The sequence below is a fragment of the Macaca fascicularis genome, chromosome 15 (genome assembly GCF_037993035.2).
Source record: "Macaca fascicularis isolate 582-1 chromosome 15, T2T-MFA8v1.1".
In the NCBI taxonomy this organism is placed as follows: Eukaryota; Metazoa; Chordata; class Mammalia; order Primates; family Cercopithecidae; genus Macaca; species Macaca fascicularis.
In genome coordinates, this window is record NC_088389.1 from 83420440 (window position 1) to 83434334 (window position 13895).

Consider the following 13895-nt stretch of genomic DNA (forward strand, 5'->3'; position numbering starts at 1 on the left):
GCAACCTGTTATTTGTTCAATTCTAGTAAATACATAAAATGGTTACAGAATTGCTAACCTATACCCCTGTGAGAAACACTAACTTATAAAAAGTTCTGTCTTCACCCTTACATTATATCAAGATATGCCTTTGGTAGCATTTTATTATTTAAAAATCGGAACAATATAGTTAAGATTAGCACAGCCCCTATGCATGGATGATATGCAAATTCATGAAGTGCTCAAAAAAAAAAAAAAAAAAAAAAAAAGATAGGCTTTAATAAAGACTTTAGTTCTTTCTTCCCCACCCTCTTCAGTGGTGTTATATTACACATTTGTAATGCAACTAGGCTTATTTTTTAGTTTTTGAATTCAGTTTTGGGTTCCCCCTACATCCTAGTTGGTTTTAATTGTCTGATTACATCTAGGGTATGTGAAAAATATGTGACACATCACTATGATCCTAAGAGTCAAAAGTGTCATTCCCTCTTTGTCCCTACTAACCTGATCCCATTCCCTCCCTTCTTTCCACCCCTTCCGCACCCACCCCTGCAGGCAATCAGTCTCTACAGTTTTGCTTTATCCTTTCCATTTCTTTTGTTCAAATAAACAGATATTTGTGTATACTCTTTTATCTCCTTCTGTATCAATCTGAGTTCAATTAGGAAGAAAGAAAAAAATGAATAGCAATTTGAACAAAGGTTAAGGATTCAACAACTTTAACAGAGGATTGGAATAATGAGGGACTGGCAAGGAAGCAGTAAAAGGGAACACTAAAGAACAGAATAATCGCAAATACAAGAAGCACCCTACCCCTAGGGCTGAGAAAAAACTCAAGGAAGTCCTTTTTTCTTCCCAGGACTGAGATCCAGAGGAGCAAGAGAAAGAAGTTGCTATAGTGCTGCATCAGTGGAACTTGCTGGAAATCTACCCTTAAGGGCACCAAGAAAACCTGTTCAGGGGAGCTGTGGAGGGAAATGGGGTTGGCAGGGAAAGCTGCTGGGCGCGGAGTGCTTCAGACTGCAGTGTATTGCAGGAGCTGGGCACTGGGGAAGCTGTGTGCACTGCAGAATCCTGCTGGGCCAGCACATCAGATCAGGAAGCAAAACCCTTGAGAGTCCTGAAAGGTCTCTCCATCGCCCTTCACTGACAAAGCTTAACGATGTGCTAGTTGGCAAAAGAAAAGTATTTAAAAGGCCAAGGTCCATTTTTACAGAGCAGGAAAAAGAAGTAAATTTGAAGATGAGAGCCAATAAACTACACCTGGCACACCTTTCTTACATGAAAGGTGGCATATACTTTGGGACTTTGCTTTTTTCACTTAATAGAATGTACTAGAAATTACTCTGAGTTAATCCTTTCTCATCCTTTATTACGGCTGCAAAATATTACAGTGTGGATTTCCCATAGCATATTCAACAATCTCCTCTCCTATGTCTGTATATTCAAGGTATTTCAAATATTTTGCAATTATGAACAATACTTCAAGGAATAACCTTGAACACACATGTTTTCATATTGTTGGAGGGGTATCTTTGGTATAAATTACTAGAAGTGGGATTGCTGGGACAAAAAGTACACATATATGTAATATTGTGTTAAGTATTACAAAATTTACCCTACAGAAAAGTTCTAACAATCTGCATTCTCTTCAGAAATGTAAAAACAAACAAAAAACCACCTGTTTCCCAGAGCCTTGTCAAAAAATGTATTACATATTAAAATTTATGCCAGTCTGATAGGAAGAAAAGGTATCTCAGTGTAGGTTTAATTTTCACTTCTCTGAGTGTGTTTGAGCATTTTTTCATGTTTGTGAGTAACTTTCATGTTTTTTGTGTGAATTACTGGTTCATGTCTTTTTCCCATTGGGTTTTTGGTCATTGTTCCTCAACTTTTAAGAGTTCTTACATATTAGGGATATTAGCCCCTTTGTGGTATATGTCATAAATATTCTTCTCCAAGTTTGGCAGCTGTCTTTTGACTTTATGTTGTGAAAACATTTTAATTTTTAGTTAGTTTTATCCATCTTTTTATTTCCTCTGGATTTTAGTAACAGAAATCCTTTCACTACGCACCATGGTATGCATGTTTCATTCTCTACACTTTGTTTTTTGTTGTTGTTGTTGTTTTTGAGATGGAGTCTCGCTCTGTCACCCAGGCTGGAGTACAGTGGTGCCATCTGGGCTCACTGCATCTCCGCCTGCCAGGTTCACACCATTCTCCTGCCTCAGCATCCCAAGTAGCTGGGACTACAGGTGTGTGCTACCACACCCAGCTAATTTTTTGTATTTTCAGTAGAGACGAGGTTTCACTGTATTAGCAAGGATGGTCTCGATCTCTGCCTACCTCGGCCTCCCAAAGTGCTGGGATTACAGGCCTGAGTCACCATGCCCGGCCATTCTCTACACTTTGATCCCTATCTATTATTCTTGTGTATAGTGTCATACTACATTTGTATATGCATTTGACTCTAATTCTGGACTTTTTATTCTGTTCCACTGGTCTATTTATGAGCTACTACCCACCATTTTAATTATAAAGGCTTTGTGGCATATCTTAATATCTGGTAAAATTACTACTTCCTCATATTTTTTTTTTTTTGGAGACAGAGTCGTGCTGTGTCCCCCAGCCTGGAGGGCAATGGTGTGACCTTGGCTCACCGCAACCTCCGCCTCCCAGGTTCAAACGATTTTCTTGCCTCAGCCTCCTCCTCCTGAGTAGCTGGGATTACAAGTGCCCACCACCATGCCCAGCTAATTTTTGTATTTTTAGTAGACACGGAGTTTCACCATGTTGGCCAGGCTGGTCTCAAACTCCTGACCTCAGGTGATCCACTCATTTTGGCCTCCCAAAGTACTGGGATGACAGGCGTAAGCCATCGCCCCACCAGCGAGTGGTGGGTTTTCTTTTTCCCTCCAGAGTCTTCCTATTCTTGCATGTGTTTTCTGCACGAACACTATTATCAACTTGTTTAACTTCATAACAGATACTTATGGTATTTTTATTGGGATTACACCATATTTATAATTTAATTTAGGAAGAACTGACATCATTGTATTATTTAGTCTTCCTATCCAAAACAGAGAATATCTTTCAAATTGTTCAGGTTTTCTTCAGTCTTTCAGAACTGTTTTGGAATTTTCCTCACATAAGTCTTATACATTTATTGTTAAATTTATTTCTCAGTATTTAACCTTCTTTTGGGGTATCATAAAAGGAATTTTCTCCACCATCTCTAATTGTTTATTGTCATATATATGAAGGCTATTAAGTTCTATATATCAATTTTGGATCCTATTTCACTAAATTATTTTTCTATTTGAGTTAGTTTTCACATTGACTAATTTTCCATGCATACTAATCACATAACTGGCAAATAGAGAAGTTTTTATTCTTTACCTACCCCATACCTCTAATTTATTTATCTTGCCAAATTGCATGGCTATACCTATAGACTATGTTGCAAAGTAGTAGAGATAGTAAGCATGCTTGCTTTTTTCTGGATCTTAGAAAATGCATGTATTGCTCCCTTACTAAATAAGGTGCTAGCTTTACAACTAAGATAGATAGATATGGCCGGGCGCGGTGGCTCAAGCCTGTATGTAATCCCAGCACTTTGGGAGGCCGAGACGGGCAGATCACGAGGTCAGGAGATCGAGACCATCCTGGCTAACCCAGTGAAACCCCGTCTCTACTAAAAAATACAAAAACAAAAAAACTAGCCAGGCAAGGTGGCGGGCGCCTGTAGTCCCAGCTACTCGGGAGGCTGAGGCAGGAGAATGGCGTAAACCCGGGAGGCGGAGCTTGCAGTGAGCTGAGATCCGGCCACTGCATTCCAGCCTGGGTGACAGAGCGAGACTCCGTCTCAAAAAAAAAAAAAAAAAAAAAAAAAAGATAGATAGATATATAGATATATATAGATATATATATATTTTATCATGTTGGAACAGTATTCCTCCAACTTCTATTTCCTTAGTATTTTTATCATGAATGTGTGCTGAATTTGTTAAGGCCTTTGCAGCATCTCTGGAAATAATACTTTGTCATTTATTAACATGGTATATGACATTAATACATGTTCTCATACTGAACCAATGTTCCATTCCTGAACTAAATCCCACTTGGCAATGGTATAGAGTATCATCTTAATATGATGTTGGATTGTCTGGTAATATTGTGTTGAATGATCCCCATGTCAAGTTTTCTTTCTCTGTATTGTCAGTATCTAGTTTAAGTATCTGTCATGTTTGCTTCAGAAAAATAATTAAGAAGTTTTTCTTCCTTCAAGGCCCTGAGGCACTGGGAGTATTTAGTCTTCGAATGTCTGGTAGAATTCTGTGAAACTATCTGGACTTGCAGTCTTTTTGAAATAGTTCCTTACATAACTTTCTCTGTTTTTCTATAGAAACTGTCTAAGTTTTATAAGTCTTAAGGACTTAATTTCAGTAATCTGTTTTTCCCTAGGAAATTATCCATTTCATTTAGGTTTTCAAATTTATTTGCTTAGAGCAGGGATCAGCTAACTTCTCCTTAAGGGGCCAAATAGTAAATATTCTAGGTTGTAGGCCATATGACCTCTCTCACACAACTACTGAACTTGCCATATAGTACAAAAGCAGCCACAGACAATATGTGAATAAATGGGCGTGATTATACACAAAAACAACCAGCCAGCCCATAGGCTGCAGTTTGCCAACCCTTGAAAAAAGTACTGCTAACCAGTCTCAGCCATTAAAAAAAAAAGTTTCCATTTCTTCTTAATCAAGTTAACTATTACATCATCTGCCAATAGGGGGACTTTTTCTTCTTTACCTACTCTTATGCCTCTAATTAATTTCCCTTGTCAGACTGCATGGCTAACACCGGTAGACTATGTTGCAAAGTAATAGAGATAGTGGGCATGCTTGCCTTGTTCCAGATCTTAGTAGAAAATGCATGTATTGTTCCTCTATTAAATAAGGTTGGGTGTGGTAGCTCACGCCTGTAATCCCAGCACTTTGGGAGGCCAAGGCGGGCAGATCACCTGAGGTCAGGAGTTCAAGACTAGCCTCGTCAACACAGTGAAACCCCATCTCTACTAAAAATACAAAAAATTAGCTGGTGTGGTGGTACGTGCCTACAGTCCCACCTACTCAGGAGGCTGAGGCAGGAGAATCTCTTGAACCCAGGAGGTGGAGGTTGCAGTGAGCCAAGATCAGGCCACTGCACTCCAGCCTGGGTAACAGAGTGAGACTATCTCAAAAAGTAATAATAATAAAATAAAATAAACAAGATGTTAGCTTTATAACTATTCAGTTGGATATAAAATCCTTAATTCACACCTTGAGTTTTCTTTTAAAATACAGCTCTATTGTTGCCTTGTTTTATATGTTAGTTAACTAACTTTTAAATTGTTTCAGAAAGTCACCATTTTAAATTTAATTAGGGCCGGGGCAGTGGCTCACGTCTGTAATCCCAGCACTTTGGGAGTCTGAGGCAGGCAGATCACCTGAGGTTGGGAGTTCGAGGCCAGTCAGACCAACATGGAGAAACCCTGTCTCTACTAAAAATACAAAATTAGCTGGGCGTGGTGGTGGCATGCCTATAATCCCAGCTACTCTGGAGGCTGAGGCAGGAGAACTGCTTGAACCTGGGAGGCGGAGGTTGCAGTGAGCCGAGGTTGTGCCAATGCACAATCTACTCCAGCCTGGGCAACAAGAGTGAAACTCCGTTTCAAAAAAAAAAAAAAAAATTAACTAGACCCATGGTTTTCCTATCATTTTCCTCATTAATTTCTGTTATCTTTATTATTTCCTTTCCAGTATTTTCTTTTCGCTTACTTTGTTGTTCTTTTCTCGTTTTCTGAGCTGGAAATTTATTTTCTTTTTGTTTTTTGACAGGGTCTTTTTCTGTTGCCCAGGCTGGAGTAGAGCAGTAAAATCATGGCTCACTTCAGCCTCAATCTCCCAGGCTCAAGTGATCCTTCTACCTCGGCTTCCTGAGTAGCTGGGAGCACAGGCATGTGCCACCACAGCTGGCTAACTGTTTTTATTTTTTTGTAGAGGCAGATTCTCCCTATCTTGCCCAGGTTGTTCTTAAACTCCAGGGCTCAAGCAATCCTTCCACCTTGGCTTCCCAAAGTGTTGGGAGTACAGGCATGAGCCATTGCACCCAATCTGTTTGTAATATTCTATTTTTGGAATGTCATTGATGTTACCTTTGTGACCTAATACATACTCAATTTTTGTGAAGATGTCATATAGTTTTCATTAGCAGGGAACAAATTTTATGTATACGTACCTCCATAAGATATAAATTTAAAAGTGTCCTTTATCCCATGTAATACTTTGGGGCTTGAATACTATTTGTCTGATATCAGCATCACTACTCCTGCTCAATTTTTGTTTCCATTTACTTGGTATACTTTTGTCTAACCCTTTATTTTTAGCTTTTCTGAATCACTTTATTTTAGATGTGTCTCTTGTCTCCCCAAGATTTTTGTTTTACAAGCCAAACTGAAAATCCTTTAATAGGTTGCTTAAGACTGATAGATGTATTTGGTATCAACTCTATCACAATATTTTCTAATTATCTGTATTTTGTTGTATTAGCTGTTTTTCATTATGAAATGTGTATTCTTTTCCATTTATTTTTTAGAAATTGAGGGGGAGTTGGTATTTCTATTATTGTTCTACTGGTTACCTTTGTACTCATATTTTTTAAATCCTACAGTTACCCATTTTCTTATTTAACACTTTACTATCCGATGTGTCAGATTTTGTTTTCCCTCTGCGGTAGTCTTTAAAAAACCCATCTATTGCCCACACGTTATCCATTTTTCTCCTTCCATCATTTTAGTTGCAATACCGCACTTTGTCACAATACCCAACAGTTACACAAATCTTCCACCTCATCCTTTCTGTATTAGTCCTTTTGCTGAAAATTTCCCAGTCATCAATTGGTTGGATAAAGCTCATTCTCTTGTATGCTCCTCAGAAACGGCCAGCAGGTACAGAAATTACCCAGGTTCTTGTATATTGAAAACTCTCTTTCTATAACCTTGATATTTGAGGACATTCAGTTAAATACAAAATCCTTAATTCACACCTTCATTGAGCTTTAAAAAAACACTGCTCTATGTTGCCTTGCTTTGTATGTCAGTTTTGCAACATCTGATGCTTTCTGTAAGTTTGCCTTTGCAAGTTAATGTGTTCTTTTTGGGCATGGAAGACGTGATGATTTCATCTTTATCTCTGAAATCTAATAGTTTTACTAATATATATCCCAAAAGCCACTAAGTCTGGGTTAATTTTTCCAGGTACCTAGCGAACCCTTTCCAGATTTAGTTTTTTTTTCAATTTTGGAAACTTTTGTTAGATTATGTTTTTAAATACGAATTCTGCTCCATTTCTTTTTCTTCTTCAGGGACTCTGATAATATGACTATTATATCTTTGCCTATCTACCGTTCCCTACTCTCTCGGATTCATCTTACTTTTTTTCTTTGTCATTTTCAATTCTCTTGCTTGTTTTTATGTCTTTCTTCATTGCCTCTTGCTTTCATTTCAGTCTATTTTCCCTTAGGTATCTTAAAATTTATTCGCTTATGAAGTAATTGTCTTTTCTTCCATTTCTTTCCTGTGTTTCATCAACTCTTTTCATTTCTCCTTTAGTCATCATTTCCATTAATAGTTTTAAAAATTCTAAGCCAGCCGGGCGTGGTGGCTCATGCCTGTAATCTCAGCACTTTGAGAGGCCGAGGTGGGTGGATCACGAGGTCAGGAGATCAAGACCATCCTGGCTAACACGGTGAAACCCCGTCTCTACCGAAAATACAAAAAATTAGCAGGGCGTGGTGGTGGGCGCCTGTAGTCCCAGCTACTCGGGAGGCTGAGGCAGGAGAATGGTGTGAACCCGGGAGGCGGAGCTTGCAGTGAGCTGAGATCGCGCCACTGCACTCCAGCCTGGGTGACAGAGCAAGACTCCGTCTCCAAAAAAAAAAAAAATTTCTAGGCCAAGGTAAACATTTTTATACCCTCAAATGCTTATCTGAGTATATTCAATTCTGTGTGGAGTGTAGACTTACAGGTTTTCTTCTGTTTCCTCATTGTTTTCTGGGTGGAAGCAGGTAGTCTCCAAAGTTGATTTGTATAAACAGTTACAGTTATTTCCTCATTATCTACAATAAGCTCTCTTTAAATTTTATTTCCTCCTGCTCATTTTTGTAATATCTGGGGTATAGTGATAGTTTACAAGATTCCCAGTTTGACGGTGCTCATTTCTGTCATTCTGGTCAACCTCAGATATATGAGAGTTGTTTGAGTGTTTTTTTTTTTTGGAGACAGAGTCTCGCTGTCACCCAGGCTAGAGTGCAATGGCGTGATCTCAGCTCACTGCAACCTCCACCTCCCGGGTTCAAGTGATTCTCCTGCCTCAGCCTCCTAGGTAGCTGGGACTACAGGCAGGTGCTACCATGCCCAGCTAATGTTCGTATTTTTAGTAGAGGTGGAGGTTTCACCATATTGGCCAGGCTGGTCTTGAACTCCTGATCTCAAGTGATCCGCCCTGTTTGAGTTTTTTTAAAAAGTCATTTGTGGTTGGTTTGGTGGGATAAGAGTTTTGAGTTCTCCAATTTCATGGTTCTTTTGGTTTTTTTTTTTTTTTTTTTTTTTGCAGGACTCTAAAGTTCCCTTTTTTAGCCTTTAAACAGTACATTCTGGACCTGTAAACAGTACTTTCTTGGTCACAAAAGTGAGGGGGATGGGCAGAATAATCTAAAATTTCTATTGTATTAAAAGTAATGTTGCTGAAGGGCTGGGCACGGTGGCTCATGCCTGTAATACCAGCCCTTTGGGGCAAGACGGGCAGATCACTTAAGGTGAGGAGTTCGAGACTAGCCCGGTCAAAACGGTGAAACCCCATCTCTACTAAAAATATAAAAAATTAGCCAGGCATGGTGGCACATGCCGGTAATCCCAGCTTCTTGGGAGGCTGAGGCAGAAGAATCGCTTGAGCCCAGGAGGCAGAAGTTGCAGTGAGCAGAGATTGAGCCACTGCACTCTAGCCTGGGCGATAGAGTGAGTGAGACTCTGTCTAAAAAAAAAAAAAAAGGAATGCTGCTGAAGCTTTTGGAATGACAAGTAAGTTTTAGCAGCACCCATGTATTAACAATTCTCTCTCCTATTCTTAGGAATTAAAACCTTCCAACTAAGTAGTCAAAAAAATTTTCAAAACTGCTGAACCTATACTATAGATTAAGGGAACAACAAGTATCAAGGAAGAATCAATATCTACCAACTACCCTTTGTCTCTCACATGCATAAAATGAGCTCTATCATTCGATGTAGGAAAGAAAAAGTACCAGAAATTTATTTTATGTCATAATAAAGAGATGATGTACTTGTAGGCCGGGCGCGGTGGCTCAAGCCTGTAATCCCAGCACTTTGGGAGGCCGAGACAGGCGGATCACGAGGTCAGGAGATCGAGACCATCCTGGCTAATATGCTGAAACCCCGTCTCTACTAAAAATACAAAAAACTAGCCGGGTGAGGTGGTGGGCGCCTGTAGTCCCAGCTACTCAGGAGGCTGGGGCAGGAGAATGGCGTAAACCCGGGAGGCGGAGCTTGCAGTGAGCTGAGATCCGGCCACTGCACTCCAGCCTGGGCGACAAAGCGAGACTCCGTCTCAAAAAAAAAAAAAAAAAAAAGAGATGATGTACTTATGTTTTATTTTTATAATAGAATAATGTTAAATTACTGGTGAGGAGAAGGAAGGTTCAGAGAACAATAAAGCATAAAAACACAAATTTAGGCTTTTGCCACAAGTCTTAATTTTTTTTGGCAGGACCATTAAGGTTAACAATGGTCATGTATTAAATATACTAGCTTCACAGTATATCAAAATAACCCCAGTTGAAGAATACTGTACTGATTTACATTAGATTATATATAATTTTACCCACAAATCCTGTTTGGAGGGACTAGAAGATAACCAGAGAGATCTAGTTGACCTAGTAGTGCAAAGTAGTCATGAGAAGCAATGTTTAAGTAGTCTTAAAATTACTATTTAACATGGCTTAACAAAATTTACTATAAATCAATTAATGTGTTAACTATAGCAAAAAGAGTCTGCTTTAATATGATTATCATCAACGTTCTTTTTTCAGTCTATCTCAGAAATCACTTCCTGAGTCTTCTGAAAGTTTCATTTATTCCACTCATTCTACAAATATTTGTTAGTGTTAGCTAAAGGATTATGGACTCCACTTAGGTCCTCTTGTATGCTCATGTTATATCTGCCACACTCACTGCTATATTACCAATTCCTAGAACAGTGAGTGCGGCAGATATAACTTAAGGAACTTTCAAGTGTAGCTAAGAAGACAGAAAATTAAACACGTATATTACAGATGTGATGAGCATTTCATTAGGGAAGCATGGGGTGCTACATAAGCATACAAGAGGACCTAAATGGAGTCCGTAATCCTTTAGCTAACACTTGCAGGATGAGTAGAAGTCAGCAGGGTCAGGAGATAAGCAAGAATGACTATTCTGGGCAAAAGCCTGGAGTGAGAGAACACATTCCAGGAACTGAAACACAGTGCAGTGTGGCTGTTAACACTGCAGAGAGAAAGTTGAAAAAAATCAGCAAGGTCAGCCAGGCACGGTGGCTCACGTCTGTAATCCCAACACTTTGGGAGGCCAAGGTGGGCAGATACGTGAGGTTGCGAGTTTGAGACCAGCCTGACCAACATGGAGAAACCCCATCCCTACTAAAAATACAAAATTAGCCAGGCATGGTGGCACATGCCTGTAATCCCAGCTACTTGGGAGGCTGAGGCAGGAGAATCACTTGAACCCAGGAGGCGGAGGCTGCCATGAGTGGAGATCGGGCCATTGCACTCAGGCCTGGGCAACAAGAGCAAAACTCTATCTCAAAAACAAACAAAATGAAAACAGCAATGTCCATTCCTTAGAGGCCTTTGTGAGCCACTACAGACTCAGGACTTCAGCCTAAGGGACATCAAAAGGTTTTAGGCAAGGGAGTAACAATCAGATGTGCATTTTAGACAAATACAACTAATCAATCAACAATAGTTACAGAGCACCAATTGGAGTAAGGCAGTATAGTGGCTCTGAGAACAATACATAGATGGGAGTTTGGACTCTCATTGAGCCTTCAAGGACTTTAGAAATGGCAGAGTTTAAGGCAGTACAAATGTACCTGTTTCCTAAGGGAAAGATGGGTTGTGGTAATCTGGAAAGGAATCTTTAGGTTTTTAAAGAAATTGGTATGGGCCAGGTGTGGTGGGGCTCAGGCATGTAATCCTAGCACTTTGGGAGGCCGAGGTGGGCGGATCACTTGAGGTCAGGAGTTGAAACCAGCCTGGCCATCACGGTGAAACCAGTCTCTACTAAAAATGCAAAAAAGTTAGCCAGCCCAGGTGGCGGGCGCCTGTAATTCCAGCTACTCCGGAGGCTCAGGCAGGAGAATCACTTGAACCCGGAGGCAGAGGTTGCAATGAGCAGAGATCACGCCACTGCACTCCACCCTGGGCAACAGAGTGAGACTCCATCTCAAAAAATAACGTAACATAACATAACATAACAAAACATAGCATAACATAAGTGGTATGTTTCAGATGGGAGAGAAGCCACATGCATCCTGAGCCATCTGAAAGTGGTTGAAAATAAATCTGGAAAGGCAGATTTGGGATACATGTGGAAGGCTTCAAATGTCTAGCTAAGGAGTTTGAAATTTTTCCATATAGGAGGTGTAGGGCCATAGACCATTTTTAAGCAAAATACATGCTCAGGCGATAGCATGATGGATAAATCAGTGGGAGAAACGACTGTACTTAGCAAAGACAGTTAAGAACCTTGCATAGCGCTCCAGGTGTTGCTGCTGTAAAAGTTAGCAGTAGGGACCAGGGGAACAGATTTGGCAGTTATTATGAAAGAAAACCCAAGTAGAGTTGAAATGACTGCCTGAATATTTGAGGGGGATAATATCAGAGGATCAAGAACGAAAGAACATAGCTGAGGTGGTATGAAATAAGTGGACTATAAACTGGAAATTATAAATTTCACTATTACATGCACAATTTCTCTATATTATCATACAACAGTGCCTCTCAAAGAGTGGTAGGCAGACCAGAATTCATCTACGACCTATTTGTTAACCAATCTGTACAGAAAATGCGATTAAGCATTTAGAAACTTCCATTATCAGTTGACAGTATTTTTATGTCTGTTGAATTTAATTAAAAATTTGAACTTACATTGTGTTTGTCTTTTTTAATTCCATTTTTCTAGCAATTTTGTAGTATTTTATCAAAGTATAAATCTGTCAAAAATTTAAAATTTTTAAAAACAAAAACTGTCCTTTACCACAAATAGTTTGAGAAACACTATCAGAGTATTTAGCTTGCCCCCCAGATCTAAGTAGATTAACTCTACCTCTATAAACACACATTCAAGAATATTAAAAAATAAACACAAGTTTGAATATGGACTGAATATTACAGATTATGCATTTATGGTTAATTTTCTCAGGTATAATAATACCACGATAATTATGTAGAAGAATGATACTTTTAGAAGCTATATGCTTATGTATTTAAGGGTAAATCATCATGTCTAACTTACTGAATGGGGGATAGCAAAATGAAAAAACACACAGCAGGCATCCCATACACACGGCTAAAGTAAATACGGTCAAATGTTAAGAACAGCTGAATTTAGGGGGTGCGTATACAGATAACAATCAACACTGTACTTTCAACTTTTCAAAACATAATGTTGAAAAAATGTTTAAATAAATACGTCATAAAAACCAAGTCCTCCATACCCCAAAGTCACCAGGTCAGTATTCTCCGGAATGACTTCAGGATCCTCACCGTCCTCAAGGCATTTCAGTTTATCAAGGCTAAAACAAAAAGGAAAAGCAATACTTTAAGGTCGACTCTGCATCTGGTTCACAGCGAGTTAGGGTTGTTTTCCTAAATACATTACTGAATTACGAAGTCAGATAAAATCCAGCAGGCGGCTCAGAGAGACCAGAACTTAAGACAAAGATTTCTGTGGTTATATTTTATAATGAAAAGGCCGATGAAGGCAGCCAGTACTGTTAAATGGAGAAAGAGATTAAACTTATTTTTATATTTTCATCCCCAAATAAGGCACTTTTAGGAAAAATTTCAGTACCAGAATACCCGGAAGGTCCCCAAAAGAAACCAGTTAGTCGGGGTTTTAACACTCCTTTGATGAAGTCTCCCGCAGCTTCACCATTACTCAGATTCCTCCACTGTCAAAGTGTCTGTCAATGGCAGGTACACCTCGCTGTTGCCCTGACTGCTATTCTTTATTAACAAGCACTTTTAGAACAAGCAAATAGAAAAACTAGTCTTTGATGCAGCTGTCTTGGCCCTTTGCTCCAACTCGCGGAAACTGGGCATTCGGGTCCCAGGACTTCTCCTGGTGTTCCAGGGAGGCTCCAGCGGGTTGAAAGCAGGTCCAAACCACAGGCCTTCTCAGGGATGAGTCCCAGAGGAGCGCAAAAGCAAGGACGCACCCTGTTTGACCCCAAGCTGCAAGAGCCCCTTTGCTCCGCACTCACCCGCACACCGCCCTCAGTTCAGCCGCCGCCTCCAGGCTGCAGTCGAGATCCCTGGCCACCGCGGCATCCTCCCGGTCGGAGTCCGCAATCCCCCGGCTCCCAGGCAGAGCGGACGCCGGCGGCTCCCTCAGCGACAAGTCCCCGGCCCCGCGCAGACGGCCCCGCCACAGCTCCCCAAAGGCGCCCACATGGAAAGCGCGCGTATTTAGCTCGGGAAGCTCATACTCTGGAAAGTTGCAGCCGCCACTGCCGGAGACTGGGTCCTGCCTGCCAGCCACCCCACTACACGTTGGTACACCTCGGCTTCCTTCAGCCATGTTC

At 40.3% G+C, this 13895-nt stretch overlaps 1 protein-coding gene and 1 non-coding gene across 3 annotated transcripts in view; one reads left to right on the forward strand and one right to left on the reverse strand.

Annotated features, from left to right (window-relative positions):
- The window catches only part of SNAPC3 (small nuclear RNA activating complex polypeptide 3), a 43999-nt gene extending 30104 nt beyond the window's left edge, over positions 1-13895 (reverse strand). For both annotated transcript variants that reach the window (XM_065530492.2, XM_065530491.2), the window contains exons 1-2: positions 13575-13895; positions 12807-12884 (exon numbers count right to left, since the gene is read on the reverse strand). In XM_065530492.2, coding sequence (XP_065386564.1) covers positions 12807-12884; positions 13575-13891 — 395 coding nt within the window. In that variant the 5' untranslated portion in view covers positions 13892-13895. The remainder of the gene's footprint in view (positions 1-12806; positions 12885-13574) is intronic.
- Positions 124-232, forward strand: LOC123569248 (U6 spliceosomal RNA). Its single transcript, XR_006692892.1, has one exon. It is a non-coding gene; the product is annotated as a U6 spliceosomal RNA (small nuclear RNA).